Source organism: Camelus bactrianus, chromosome 1 (genome assembly GCF_048773025.1).
Source record: "Camelus bactrianus isolate YW-2024 breed Bactrian camel chromosome 1, ASM4877302v1, whole genome shotgun sequence".
Taxonomy (NCBI): domain Eukaryota; kingdom Metazoa; phylum Chordata; class Mammalia; order Artiodactyla; family Camelidae; genus Camelus; species Camelus bactrianus.
This window is the reverse complement of record NC_133539.1, coordinates 69812853-69825535: the sequence shown is the minus strand read 5'-3', so window position 1 is coordinate 69825535 and position 12683 is coordinate 69812853. Positions and strand designations below refer to the sequence as shown.

Below are 12683 nucleotides of genomic sequence, written 5' to 3'. Positions count from 1 at the left end.
GATCAAGAAAGAGGCAGCCAGACAGGCTCCTTATTTGCTTTAGCCAGTTTGCTTACATACATCACTTTATTCAGTCTTCCCAACTCAGTGAGAAGCCTACTTCCACTGTCTCCACTCGCTTTTAGAGACGAGAAAACCAAGGCTCAGAAAGGTAGGTAATCCGCCATTGCCTCACAGCTGTAAGTGGGCAGGAGTCCTACTACACAGGCATTAGTCATTCCATCATACTGCCTCCCAGAGGGAATCTGAGAGACTAAATCAAAAAGATTAAAAGAAACAGGGAAAGAGAAAAGAGATGGAGAAAGAAGACAACACCAGGGAAGAGGAAGGAGGGACACCGCTTGCAATACTTAGGGTCTGTATCCTCATGCTGACTGTGCTCTCCAGCTGCAAGCACACCGGATGCGCCTGAATCCACTCCGGGACTTACACCCTCCCCTAACTCCAGGCCACCAAAATGCCCAGGATCCCTCCCTCACTCCTACTGGAAACTAATATCTGGACTCCAGCAGCCTCTAACTTATAATCCTTGCCTCCCATTCCAGTATTCCATCTAAAAGATCTCGTTTCTTCTACTGTCCAGCTGACAAATCTGCTCATTTAAACAGATGCAGGCACTCTGGAAGACCTGGCGTCTACAGCCAGTCACTGACCAGCCAGATGCCACACTGTTGCCATGGATTCCATCTTGCACCCCAAGTCCCTTGCCCCTTATGAAACTGCTTCTTGACAGTTCCCTCTTAAAGCCACTTCTGAGGCAAGAACACTCTGAGCTGTCTGGACCCCTACCTGACTGTAAGAACTCTGTTAAGGATCCATGCACGAACATTTACGAGAATCTCTGCCTGTCAGGGGTAGGAAAGACAAGGGTGGGTGGCTGACAAGATTTAAGTCCATATCTGGGGGCACACACTACCAACTATAATGCATTGCTTTGCAGCCCACCATAACACCACTTAAAATTTAGATATGATGGTCACAAATCAAGCAACTTAGCTTCATAGTTGCTTTTCCTTCTAGGGAACTTCTTGGAAGATTCTATCTGACATAGTGATCAAAAATCAGGCCTGATCATAGCTAATGCAGTAAGTCAAGAAAAATAAAAGGATTAGAAAGGAAAAATATAAGTCATTATTCACAGATGCCCTGGTTGGATATACAGAAAATATAAAGTATTCACAAAGTATAAGAATCAATAAGCTAATTTACCAAGATCATTGGCTACAAGGCTAATATATAAAAATAACTATTTCTATATACAGTAACAAAACCAAGGTGAAATTTTAAATGCACTTACAATAGCAACAGATAACATCAAATACCTAGAACATATCTAATAAATGACATGTAAGATACCTACACTGAAAAGTATAAAACACTGAGGAAAATCAAAGAACTCAATAAATGGAAGGATATATCATGTTCATGGGTTGGAAACCTTGATATTATGGGGAAGGTATAGCTCAGTGGTAGAGCACATGCTTAGCATGAACACGGTCCTGGGTTCACTCCCCAGTACCTCCATTAGTCAATAACCTAATTACCCACCCCCAAAAAAGGAAACAAAATTAATCAATGGTGTTTAAAGTCTGGATGGAGGTTACTGCCGAGTCTGGGGGTAATGCCTGTTTAGGGGGCACAAGGAGCCTTCTCGTATTCTGGTAAGTTCTGGGTCTTGATCTAGATGTTTGTACAGTTTATGAAAATTTAGCAAGCTGTACTCCTATGATTGCTGTGTGTTATTTCAATTGTTTTTTTTTTTTTTAAAGCAGCCTTGTCCTGGTCAAACAGCATCACTGAGTTAATACTTACTAAGATTTCTCAAATTTTAGAAAATCTTTCTTCTGTGGTGGTATAGAAGCAGTTTTTCAAAGAAATAACCCAATTGTTTCAAAATAGAAAAAATAGACACACTGGCCCATTCAAAAGGAATAATAATAATTCCCTCTGCTGACAAAATCTGTTTCCTGCCCACAAGTACAGGCTTGTGGATTCTGTCCAAGGCATCTACCCCATGCCAGTGCTGGCACTCAGCTTCACTATTACAGCAGAGGATCAAAACAAAGGAAAACACTTTTGTTGAATGTTATGATGAGCGACAGTTTGATTCAAAAGGATTTTTTTTTTTTTCAGAAAGACAAAACCACCTTATCTAATAAGCCTTTCCTTTGGTGCTTCATGATCAAAGTTTCGATTCGACACAGACTTTGTTGTGAACATACACAACATTTAGGTAGTTGCTGAGTGTTAAACTGCCAGTCAGTTAGCTACACTGCGGTCTGAGCACGGGGAGACCCAGCCCATTCTCCTCCTCCCGCTTCACACGCAGGCTCTGCCTGCCTTCTCCTGGGTGTAGCCATTCAGGCTTTGCTTGGGGATTTTCCTCTCCACCTTCTTCAATTTCATTGCCTTCATCTGGAGCAGACTCATCTTTCCCAAATCAGCTGTGCAGGCCTGACCTTGGGAGGACCTTATTTGGTCACACTTGATAGCCACAATCTTCTTACTTTAAAGGAAGGTTGTGTCTCATGACGGGAGTGGACCAGAACACCAACACCTGCCTCCAAACGACACGTCCACGAGGCTATGTCTCAGGTGGCCAGCCTGTATCTCCAGAGCCTCTGTCAGTGCTTGTGAACAAATGTGGTGTGGATGTACACAGTCGTGGTCAAGGGACTTCTCAGGATTCCGGAGCCGTGGTCCTAAAGTGAAGGTCTGTTCCTAAGCTTACTACTGTCTTTGCCACCAACTTTGGGACATTGTTCCTCTCTTAGACCATTACCACCCCACCTCATTTCCCTCCATAGTAAGGAATATGTACTATTTAGCTCAAGAATGATGGTGGGAGGAGCCCAAGACATCTGCCCATACTGCTCTCTGCTTGTGGCAGTTAGTAGAACACAAGGGAAGAAGGCAGAGGGACATATGAATATAAAAATGACACTGGCAAAACAGAACTGCAGAAGCCTTCGGGAAGGAGCAGGTGGGGTGTGGCCTCTTCTCACCTGATTTACCCTTAGCCTGTCAGGGTACCCCCGCTGGCAAAGACCAGAGGGCTTGAAGTCACCAGATGCGTTGAGTTCTGTGGTTTGAAAAGCACAACAAAACCAAAAGGCTTACTTTCCAACATACTGCTACCTTTCCTTAGCACTGGCCTTTTAAAAAAATTTTTTTTGACAAATTCTGAGACAAATCATAGATAGCTAATTAGTAAGAAAAAAGAGGTAGACAGGATGGGGCTTATTAACTTCTATGCTATTGCTAGAAGAAGTCAGAAATATGTGCTTATTTTAGGGCTGAGAAAATTAGAAATTCATTTCAAGCATAAGATATATTCCTAATATCTCAATATTCTTTGTAATTGCTCCAGTGCAAATGACAAGGACAGGAGGTAATACCCAGCTATGGGAGCCAGGGAGGTTTAAGGAAGATAAAGTGGACAGGTTCTGGCACTTAAAAAAAGGTATCTGGAAAAGGAGATGCCTTTTAGATTTCCAAACCAAACAGACATGCTTGAGCCCGTCTGAGTGGATGATTAACATTAATTCTGCCTGGCAACAGTTTCCAAAAACAAAAATTTGAAATGTTATCAAATTTAGTTAGGGGGCACAGGTTCTAAAAGCAGATTTAGAAGAGATATGGGGGAATGTGCTGTTTTCTTTAATACCTGACAGTGCTAACTTTTGTAAGCATAAATTCATAAGCTGAATACAGTAAAATCATCCATAAATAGTAAAATCAACAATTTAGTAAGCTGTGCTTAAAAAAAATTTTATGAGTCCCTCAAAATCCTTTTCAAACATGCACAAACCATCTCCATCTGACTCACTGTTCTTTTACCTGTGTTTTAAAGTCAGCGTAATAACATGGATATGAAAGGTGAGAAAAGCCAGAACATAGGAAATTTCTAGGCCTAAGGTCAGGATGTCTGTATGTATTTCTACATATCCTTCAAAAAAATGTCCCCTAAAAGTCAACAACTAGAAAACAACTGGTCAGGACTTTTTTTTTTTTTGAAGAGTCAATGTTATGGGGAGTAGGGGGTGGGATAGGCAGATTGTTGTAGATTGAAGATAAGAGAAATAAAAATACATATGATTCTTAATCAAGTTCTAGATCAAGAACAGTATCAATATCTGTTAAAAAGACAACTGGGGAATTCTTTTTTTTTAAACTACTGGACACCTTTTTTTAAAAAAAAATCTATTTATTCAGTAGATGTACTGGGGATCGAGCCCAGGAAGGACCTCATGCGTGCTAGCTATGTACTCTACCACTAAGCTATACCCCCAGCACTGGGGAATTCTTAATATTACTGAATAAAAGTTAATTAGGCTATGTAGATGAATGCCCTTAATCTTTGGAGATGCACACTAAAGTATTTGGGGGTGAAATGTCATAGTGCCAGCAACTTGCTTTTCAATACTTGGAAAGAAAAAAATATAGAGAAATGAAGTAAATGTAGTAATGTATTTATAATCAATAGAACAGATACCCCATCTCCTCTGAGATACTGGAGGAAAAAATCTCTTTATTGTGGACTAATAAGTCAGTAGACGTTCTAATGACTTCTAGACGATGCAGTCACGCATGAAGGAAGCTGCCCTGGCCTATTACCAGATTGGAAGGATACTGTCCTGTTTATCCTGTACCTTTACCATGTTTGTATAATACAGCCCCGGGAATCTAACATTACACAAGGACAAGTGTTGGTCATACTCTAACATCTAAGCCGGTTGTTCTCAAGTATTTTTTTGGCCCTGGCCCACCTAGAAAGGAGAAAGGAACATCCAGGAGAGGGCAAAAGGAAAGCTGCCACTGCTGTCTCCATGACAGCTGCCCACTGCCGCCTCTACCACTGCCTGGGCGAAAAGACCACAAGGACACAGGACAAAGTATTAACAAAAGTAAGATCAATCAGTAATTCCACACACATATTAATACACAGGGACTAAATAACAGGAACTGAAACATAAGCTCAACTCAAGATCACAAAGCATTCTTGGGAAAAAAATGAAGAATGTCCACTCCTTGTGAATGTATATGCGTAACAGGTTTAGAATGGTCGGACCACTCATTAGATTTCATCCCCCGAGTCCTCATGAAGGCACAATGCAGCCATCACCTACCTGTGAAGGTTGGCAGAATTAAAAGGAATTAAAGTTCTCTTCCTTGAAATTCTTTTTCTGCCCACAGAGGCTAAGCAGAGTCAGGGCCAGGATAGGAAATTTGAAATGGGTGGCCTGGGCTGTTAGTGCCCTTAGCTTTAGGGGAAAAAAGTTTCTAGAGGCTCAATCTAGCCCAACCTAGCCTACCGGGCTGGGAGGTCAGAAAGGAACGTGGAGCTGAAGACCTAAATGGTGTTAAAGAAAGCATGCTGTCTTGCAGGATTCCTGGGCATTTCTGTCTTGGGGATTGAGGGTGGCAGGGGAGTCTGGCATGGAAAGGATCTCCACACAACTCATGGAAAGTGTGACAGACATCTGGTACAGCCCACACCCAGGTGAGCACACCTCAGACAGGGGCTGAGATTTCAGGGTCGGTTCATTCTAAATCTCCACCTGCAAGAACAGCTGCACTTGTCCTGGGTAAAGCCCCACATGGAGAAAGTGAGGTTTCTGTTCTGGGATAGAATTTGGCACCAAATAGATACAGAGTGGAAATAGGGAAAGATCTCTTCAGGATTGGCACAGCAGCAGTATTCAAATTTTCATTTAATGTTTATTTTCATCACACTAATAAATTCAGTTTACAAAATCAAATAGTACTCCAAGGCTTATGATGGGTAAGAATGGTAGTATTCAGGATTTTAGATTGGTGATTAATCATGGTGGTGGAGGATGGGGGGTTATGGTGCTGATTATTCCAACTTATTCTTTCTTGTCCTGTTTCTCAGCAAGGACCAAAGGACTGAGTATCACCCTGGTGGTAGATTTCAGCGCCCCAGGGTATAGGATCGACCATGAGGTAGCAGAATTCATCAATTAACAATTATAGAAGTCCCCCCTATATGACCAGTATCTTCTGTACAATAAATAACGCAAGAGCCAAATTAGGAACTGATAAAAGCTAGTTCCTGGAACATCTGGTTCCAGGAATCAGATTTCTCCCATGCAGGAGGAAAAACCTACAGTCAGCAGAAGAGAGGCTCCAGGAATTGGTATGTGGACCAAAAAAACCACTCTTATTTTTTATGATTTAGAGCAAGAAACTTGGGGTAACATAATCAGCTCAAGAAAAAGCCTTTGAACTTACCGTGACATGAACTATCAGAAAAGACAGTCAGATCCAACAAATAGAGCCTGAATTACATTGATAAGGAACAGGACCAACTCGAGAGCCAGCTTCAAGTATCAATGACTCTGCATGAAAATGTTTGGGGGAATGCCAGAATGAAATAATCACCTACAAAACTTGAGCCAGGTCTTCCTGCACTGGGAAGAGGTGAGGGAAGAAAACACCTTTCTTGCCCATAAAAGTAGATGAGGCTATACCAAGCATTTGGAAATTCTAGAGCTGGAATCTTTTGGGGATGCAAGCTCAGGAAAACTGAGTTCGTATTATTAAAAATGATAGGCACTTAAATGAAAGATGGTCTGGAGACTCTCCGGAGAGACCACTCTCAATCCACAAACGGTGCGGCAGAAAAACAGGGTTAGCAGGGGTCTCAGAAGATGACTTCAGAATTCTGAAAATGGAAACCTAGAGGCCTTGAATGTAAGAGTTAGAAAATAAAGGAAGGAAAAGGACCTTAAAAAGAACTGGCCCAACTTTGAAAAGGTATAAATAGCATTCGTAGAGCGTGGTATCTGAAACATTTCTGAGAGGTCACCTGCAAAGGCAGTGGAATTTCTCTCAGGATACAGGAATTTGAGTTATTGATAGAATGTCTCCCACCTGGGTTTTAAATTAGACAACAGAGTTGATACCATGAAGAAGTTAAAACCATAAGGCCTCTCTGTAAGCCTCTCTCCCATTTTCTGTTTACCTTGGATAACCCAAGTCTTCTGCTGTGGACTCGAGCTAATGACGGCAACATGGGTCTGGGCTGTGCCCCAGATAAAGCATTTGCAGAACGCTGCTTTCTCTGGGGGAAATGCTGGCTGTGTATGGGATTGGTGCTTCGGTGATGAGATGCTGCAGTGCTCACATTGGCTCTGGAGAGTGAAGCGTTTCTAAATTGTGTTTGGATAGGGCTGGTGTTATGATATTTCATGGTCTTACTGCTCTCTGGAATGTGGAATATATGATACAAGATAGAGTCAACAATGGAGAAATCTAGCTCCGAAGATGCCAAAGCTCCAGCTTAAGGGGCCCCCAGGTTATAGCTTCTGTTAGACCCTAAGACAAAGGCCTTCTGGCTAGCAGGAAAAGATAAAAATGGTGGTTTTATACTTGTAAAGTGACTTTAATTTCTCCGTGGGAAAGGAGGACTGACTTGACAAAGGGGTTTCACTTCGTAGAAAAGGGCTCTTTTGGAGGCATTCCTGCACTGGTGGGATCATATCTCAACTACAATACTTACTATCTAGTAACGTCACATAATGGGGGAGGGGAGGCGTGATTTGAAGGTTTGCTTCTGCTAGGCCAAGTTCAATGATTATAACATCCCACAAAAATTCCCTCTCCCTCCCGGCCCCGCCCCACTGCCCCTTCCAGCAATGGCAGCAGAACCAGCACATGATGTCTCAACCTCAGATCACCAGCTGAAATACTACTGGTCAGAAGGTGAAAAACTAAACTCTGCCCATGGAAGTCAGTTGGGGAAGTCACTGTATAATGTACAACTGCAAACCAAAAGATGGAATAGTACCACGCAGACCACCCAAATGGGGGTACTCTAGCCTCCAAAGGGGGCTCAAGGCTTCCCCTACCTCTTTACTCCACCTACCTATCTACTCCCCCTCTGGAGAGGAGAAAATGTGACCTAAGTCAGGGATGATGCCCAGGTCCTAGAGGGCAGACAGGGTGGGGACAGCTGACTAAGAAGAGTAGACGTGGTCCTTAAGGCTACCGGTCTCTTGCTGGAAGGGGCTGGAAAGGCTAGGAGGGCCCCTGGGGAGAGGTCAGGGAAACCGGTCTACACACAGGGAGACCTTAGGAGCAAAAGGAGCCCTCAAGGGGGACCCAAGGCCCAGGGCAAGCTTGCCAGGGTAAGAAGATTGGCTGGTCATGTCCCTGGTTATCAGCTAGGAGGAACAGCTGCTAACTGGAATTTAGGCTATTGGCCCTGTCCTTTTTTCACCTCTACCAGTACTGACAATAACGACACAGGCGATTTTCAAAGGTTTCTATTCTAAGCCTGTTTAAAATAGAAGGAAAGAGATTCTTTGTATTAATGCTCTTTTTTCCCTCCTTCCAAAAGAAGCGGTCATGTTAGTAAGAACCCACCTTGGTCAAATGTTCTAAATCATGCCTGTCCTGACTCAGAGGGGAGGGAACTGCAGGTCAGAGTGTTGTCTACCAGGAAACTGCAGTGGTATCAAATGAGGAAGATAATTTAATGCCAATGGTAGTAGAGAGGGGTTTTTTGACCCAGATGAACTAGTTTCAGATTCACTTTAAGTTCACACTCTCTTCACATTTGAGTCTTATTCTTGAAACAGCTTGGATTTGTGCAGTTCCTTTTCTTCAAGGGACTCATTCACCCTAACAATTTTGGACTGCTATTTTAGAATTCTGAAAATGGAAACCCAGAGGCCTTGAATATAAGAGTTAGAAATTAAAGGGAGGGAAAAGGAGCTTAGAAAAGAAGTAGCCCCACTATGACTGAGGCAAGGCTTGCGTACTAATACATACGGGCTCTGCCGTGGAAGAGTTTTGTACAGAATGAATCTAATTGCATCAATATGTCACATCCCAAAACTTTGGGCCACAGAGAAACCAATATGATAGACATCTTGTTTGTTAATTTTTCACCATAGGGAAAGAGCTCTAAATTAGAGAGCCCTGCTCTCCCAACTCTGTTAGAGTTCTGTTAGAGGACAGCATGGCTTCCTCCACTGGGGGCTTTCCAGCAACCACGGCAGACTGGACCACGAAGGGCTGCTCACGGTGGAACACGCCATCAGGAAAGGGGGAAACAGGACATTTCTCCTGAATGGGAAAAAAATGCAAAACCAAACCTTCTTTAATCTCCCTTCTATAATTTATTCCCCATACATTTGATTCTCATCTAAACTGGCATTTAAGAGAAGCATCAACAATACTTGAAGGAAGATTTAAGCACTGTGGAAATTTTTTTACCTTCAACTTCAAAGTTAAAATTCATCTTAAAAATTTGACAGGAGAAAACCCAAGCCCTAGGGAAACTGGCTTCTCCCTCTGAGAACCGATCCCTTCTATCTACAGCTCGGCTTCTCCTAAAGCAGACAGCAGCAAGTGCAGCAGGGTGCCTAAACCGTGACTTGCTCTCTAGCACACATCTTAGTGGGGACCAGCATTAGCTGCACGAAGTCTAGATGCAGCCTGGGAAGCCTTGGCTAGTGTATGCGTTTAAAAGAGGAATCAGAAAGCGAGAAATCACCCTGGCTAGTTGTTTTCTATTTATCTCTAAGGTCATCCCAAGAACTCTCAGAACTCATGTTACAGAGTTACTTCCCTACCAGCTGAAGGCTGGTGTTGGGGGCTGTTGAACGATGGCGATGGGGGGTAGGGGGTGAGAACGGAGAAGGTGGTGGTGAGCAAAATCCACTCTCCAGATATTGGCTGTGTGAGGAGCAGGGGCTGTGGCTCAGGCAGATGCGCAGAAACGTACTTCACATGTGACAGGAGTTCTTTGCTTTTGGACACACTTAGAGCCTAAGAGAAACTGTCTGCTTCTTGTGTCAATAGGAATGGAAACTGGGAAGTGGGGACTATGTTTAATATTTGTCAAAACACAGAATACATTACAGCCCTATGCTGCTCTCTCCTTATTGCTCAAGAAATAAGATTCCAAGGCCGGAGGGGGGAGGGAGGAAAGAAAAGGAAGTTGAGGAGGAGCAGAAATGTTCAGATTCAAGGTATCCCTCAGTGCAGTGAAGTTATCAGCATTAAATTATTCTCTATTAAAATTCAGATTGGGAAACCTGGGGTAGGCATTCCAGGATCTGGTCTTTACTGCAGGCAGCCAGTAGAAGAGACACCACCCCCCTACTTTCTATTCTACCTTTTCTATGGGAGAAGTACAAAAGACCCTCATTAAGTGCCCTTTCAGGCAATTACAAAGCATTTCCAGGCACTCAGCTGAAAAGTGTTTATGTAAGCTAAGTCCTCCTCAGCCCCTCCGGAGAAGCATCCTCTTACACAGCCGATATCTAGGGTTACCTCCTGAGAGGTTTCAAACTCTCTTACAAAAGGACAATCTGCCCAGGCCTGTTCTCTTTTTAACAGGGAGGGGAAGACAGTCTTGCAAGACCAATTTATAGCAAGGGAAATATTTCAGGGGAAAAAAAGACATGCAAAACACAAATGCAAACAGCCACATTACAGTTGTGAGGATGAGGACCAGGAACTAAGAGCTCTTAATTTAAAACCCCGAGGAAATGGCATTGGATCATTCATCATTACTATTATGTTTTGCTTTGCTTTTTAACAGATTGTCCTTTTAATGCTTATCCTACAGCCCTGGTCTAGCCCTTCTACGTGGGGGTGGGAAGGGAGTATCTGAGCTGCTAGCCAAGAGGTTGTAAAATGTTTAAGTTGAATGCTACTGAGGCAAATGTACCCCTAAAATCTGGCCTAGATTCGGGGTGAGAATGCCACTCTAGTTTAGGGGTTGCTCAGAGGCTGGGTTCTATCTGGAACTTCCTGGGATGTTCATTTGAGGAAGCAAGGTGTTTGAGTGCACAGTGGGAGGGTTGCAGCCATAGAGAGACTCCCCCATAGTGAGGACCAGGCTGGGAAGGGTCATTTTAAAATGACATGGATGCAACCAGAGTGAGAAATTTAAATAGGACAGAGAAGGAAGGCCAAGGAGTAGAGAAATTACAGCTTGGTCCTTCCCATTTTAAAATGTAAGAGTTAAGTGCTGTGGCAGGCAAACACCCGTCATTCAGGCCTGGAGTAAAGACTAGAACTTGCAGTATCAAAGCAGGCAAGAATCTTCAGTGGGAAGATAAAGCCACAGCCCCATGGGAACCAGGAGATAAAAGGGTAATATCCTCAGATCAAGTCTCAACACCTCTCTCTCCAGGGAAGCTACACCACCCTCTCCTATTATCACTCCCTTTAGACAGCTACAGTCTAAAATGGGAGACAAAGAAAGGGGGGCGGACTCACGGAACAGTAGCAGCCCTTTGCCTAAGCCAGGACACCAGCCCGGCAGTTGGAGGGTTAAAGTCAGCACTTAAAAGAAAACTCGAACCCCATTAAGCTCAGGCTTGGAGAACAGGGAGCAGCAGGGAAGCCAAAGGAAACTAATTTTGGAGGTTCTCCAAGCTGCCAATCACAAGCATATTTCTAACAGTCCCAGTGTTGTTTGAGTTGGTTGTTTTTCCCCAGGCTGCACAATGGGGTCTGGTTATTCATTGAAAAAGTCTGCAAGGGAGCCCCGCCCTCCATTCACAACCAATTTGGAATGCTCCATTCAGGCAGGAGGGGTACTCTGCAGCTCAGCTCGCTGGGGCAGGCAGAGCAGAGCCCAGCTGTCGCCACAGGGACGCTTGCTCGCCCAGCGCGCTGTGTTTACGTAAGAAACTCAGACACTGCAGGCGCCTGCCTGCTCTGCATGCTCCCTAAGATTCAGATGGCCAAGACCCTGGCTGAAATCTGCAAGGGTGTGCAAGTCAGCTCCAAGTCAGGTAGGCAAGTGCCCTCTGGCAAAAGAAATCTATCTAGTTCAGCCCTGTTCAGAATCTGACTGTAGCTACCAGCTGAGAGAAACAGACCTCAGTGGTATTTCTCCTGCCCCCGGGGCAGGCTGGTTTGCATTAGAGGACAGCTCTCCATGATGGAAGCCAGCCTTTCCAGACTCTTTGCTTTTCCATTCATTGCCAATAGCTGTATCGGGAGCCACCTGGCTTCCTCCCAAAGGAGAGGGTCTCTGGAGACACTCACTACTAGATTCTCTGGCTGCAGAGGAGGGGGAGAGCTACCCATTATGAACAGTTTCACAGTTCCTTTCTCCAGCTTCACATCTGGCCTGAAAGGTTTATAATACCCTCCCCTGTATGCCCACAAGACATCAAAAGAGAAGAGTGGGGAGATCTAGGGTCAGAGGGCAAAATCTATTCCAAGGACAATGCAAAGTACAAGGCTAAAAACTGGCTGGGTTTCTTAAGATTCTTTCCAAACCTTCAATAATTACCCTGAGGGAGATCTGATGAATCCAGTGAGATGACCAGACTTGATCTCCAGGAAGAGCATGCTACTGGAAACCAAATCCAGGAGAGAAATTTTAGCTCATGGGTGTTTCCTCTTTTTCAGCACATAGTGGGCTGTTTTCAAATGTCTTACGTTAACCTCTTCTCATTGCCCGCCCTCCCCCGCCCCCACACCCCCAGTCAGTGAACTCAGGGAAGCACTACTCTGAATCCTAAGCACAGCCCCCCACCCCCCCATTCAGTGCCTTGGCTGCTCTGCAGATCAGTCCCAAACTCCTGGCCTTTTAAGAGCTAGATCTTATCCCGCTCCCCAGAATCTTGCAACTTTCGTCTAGATGTTTCCTCCTGCTAGGCAGGGAGCCTCCTTTATTCACTAGG

The 12683-nt window shown here is 44.1% G+C and overlaps 1 protein-coding gene across 3 annotated transcripts in view; it reads right to left on the bottom strand.

Moving 5' to 3' along the window:
- ETV5 (ETS variant transcription factor 5) overlaps positions 1–12683 on the bottom strand; it is a 62952-nt gene that overhangs the window by 32919 nt on the left and 17350 nt on the right. For 2 of the 3 annotated variants that reach the window (XM_074366581.1, XM_074366575.1), the window contains exon 6: positions 12290–12352. The exons of the other annotated variant lie outside the window; for it this stretch is intronic. In XM_074366581.1, the coding sequence (XP_074222682.1) occupies positions 12290–12352 (63 nt within the window). The remainder of the gene's footprint in view (positions 1–12289; positions 12353–12683) is intronic. 3 annotated transcript variants of the gene reach the window in all.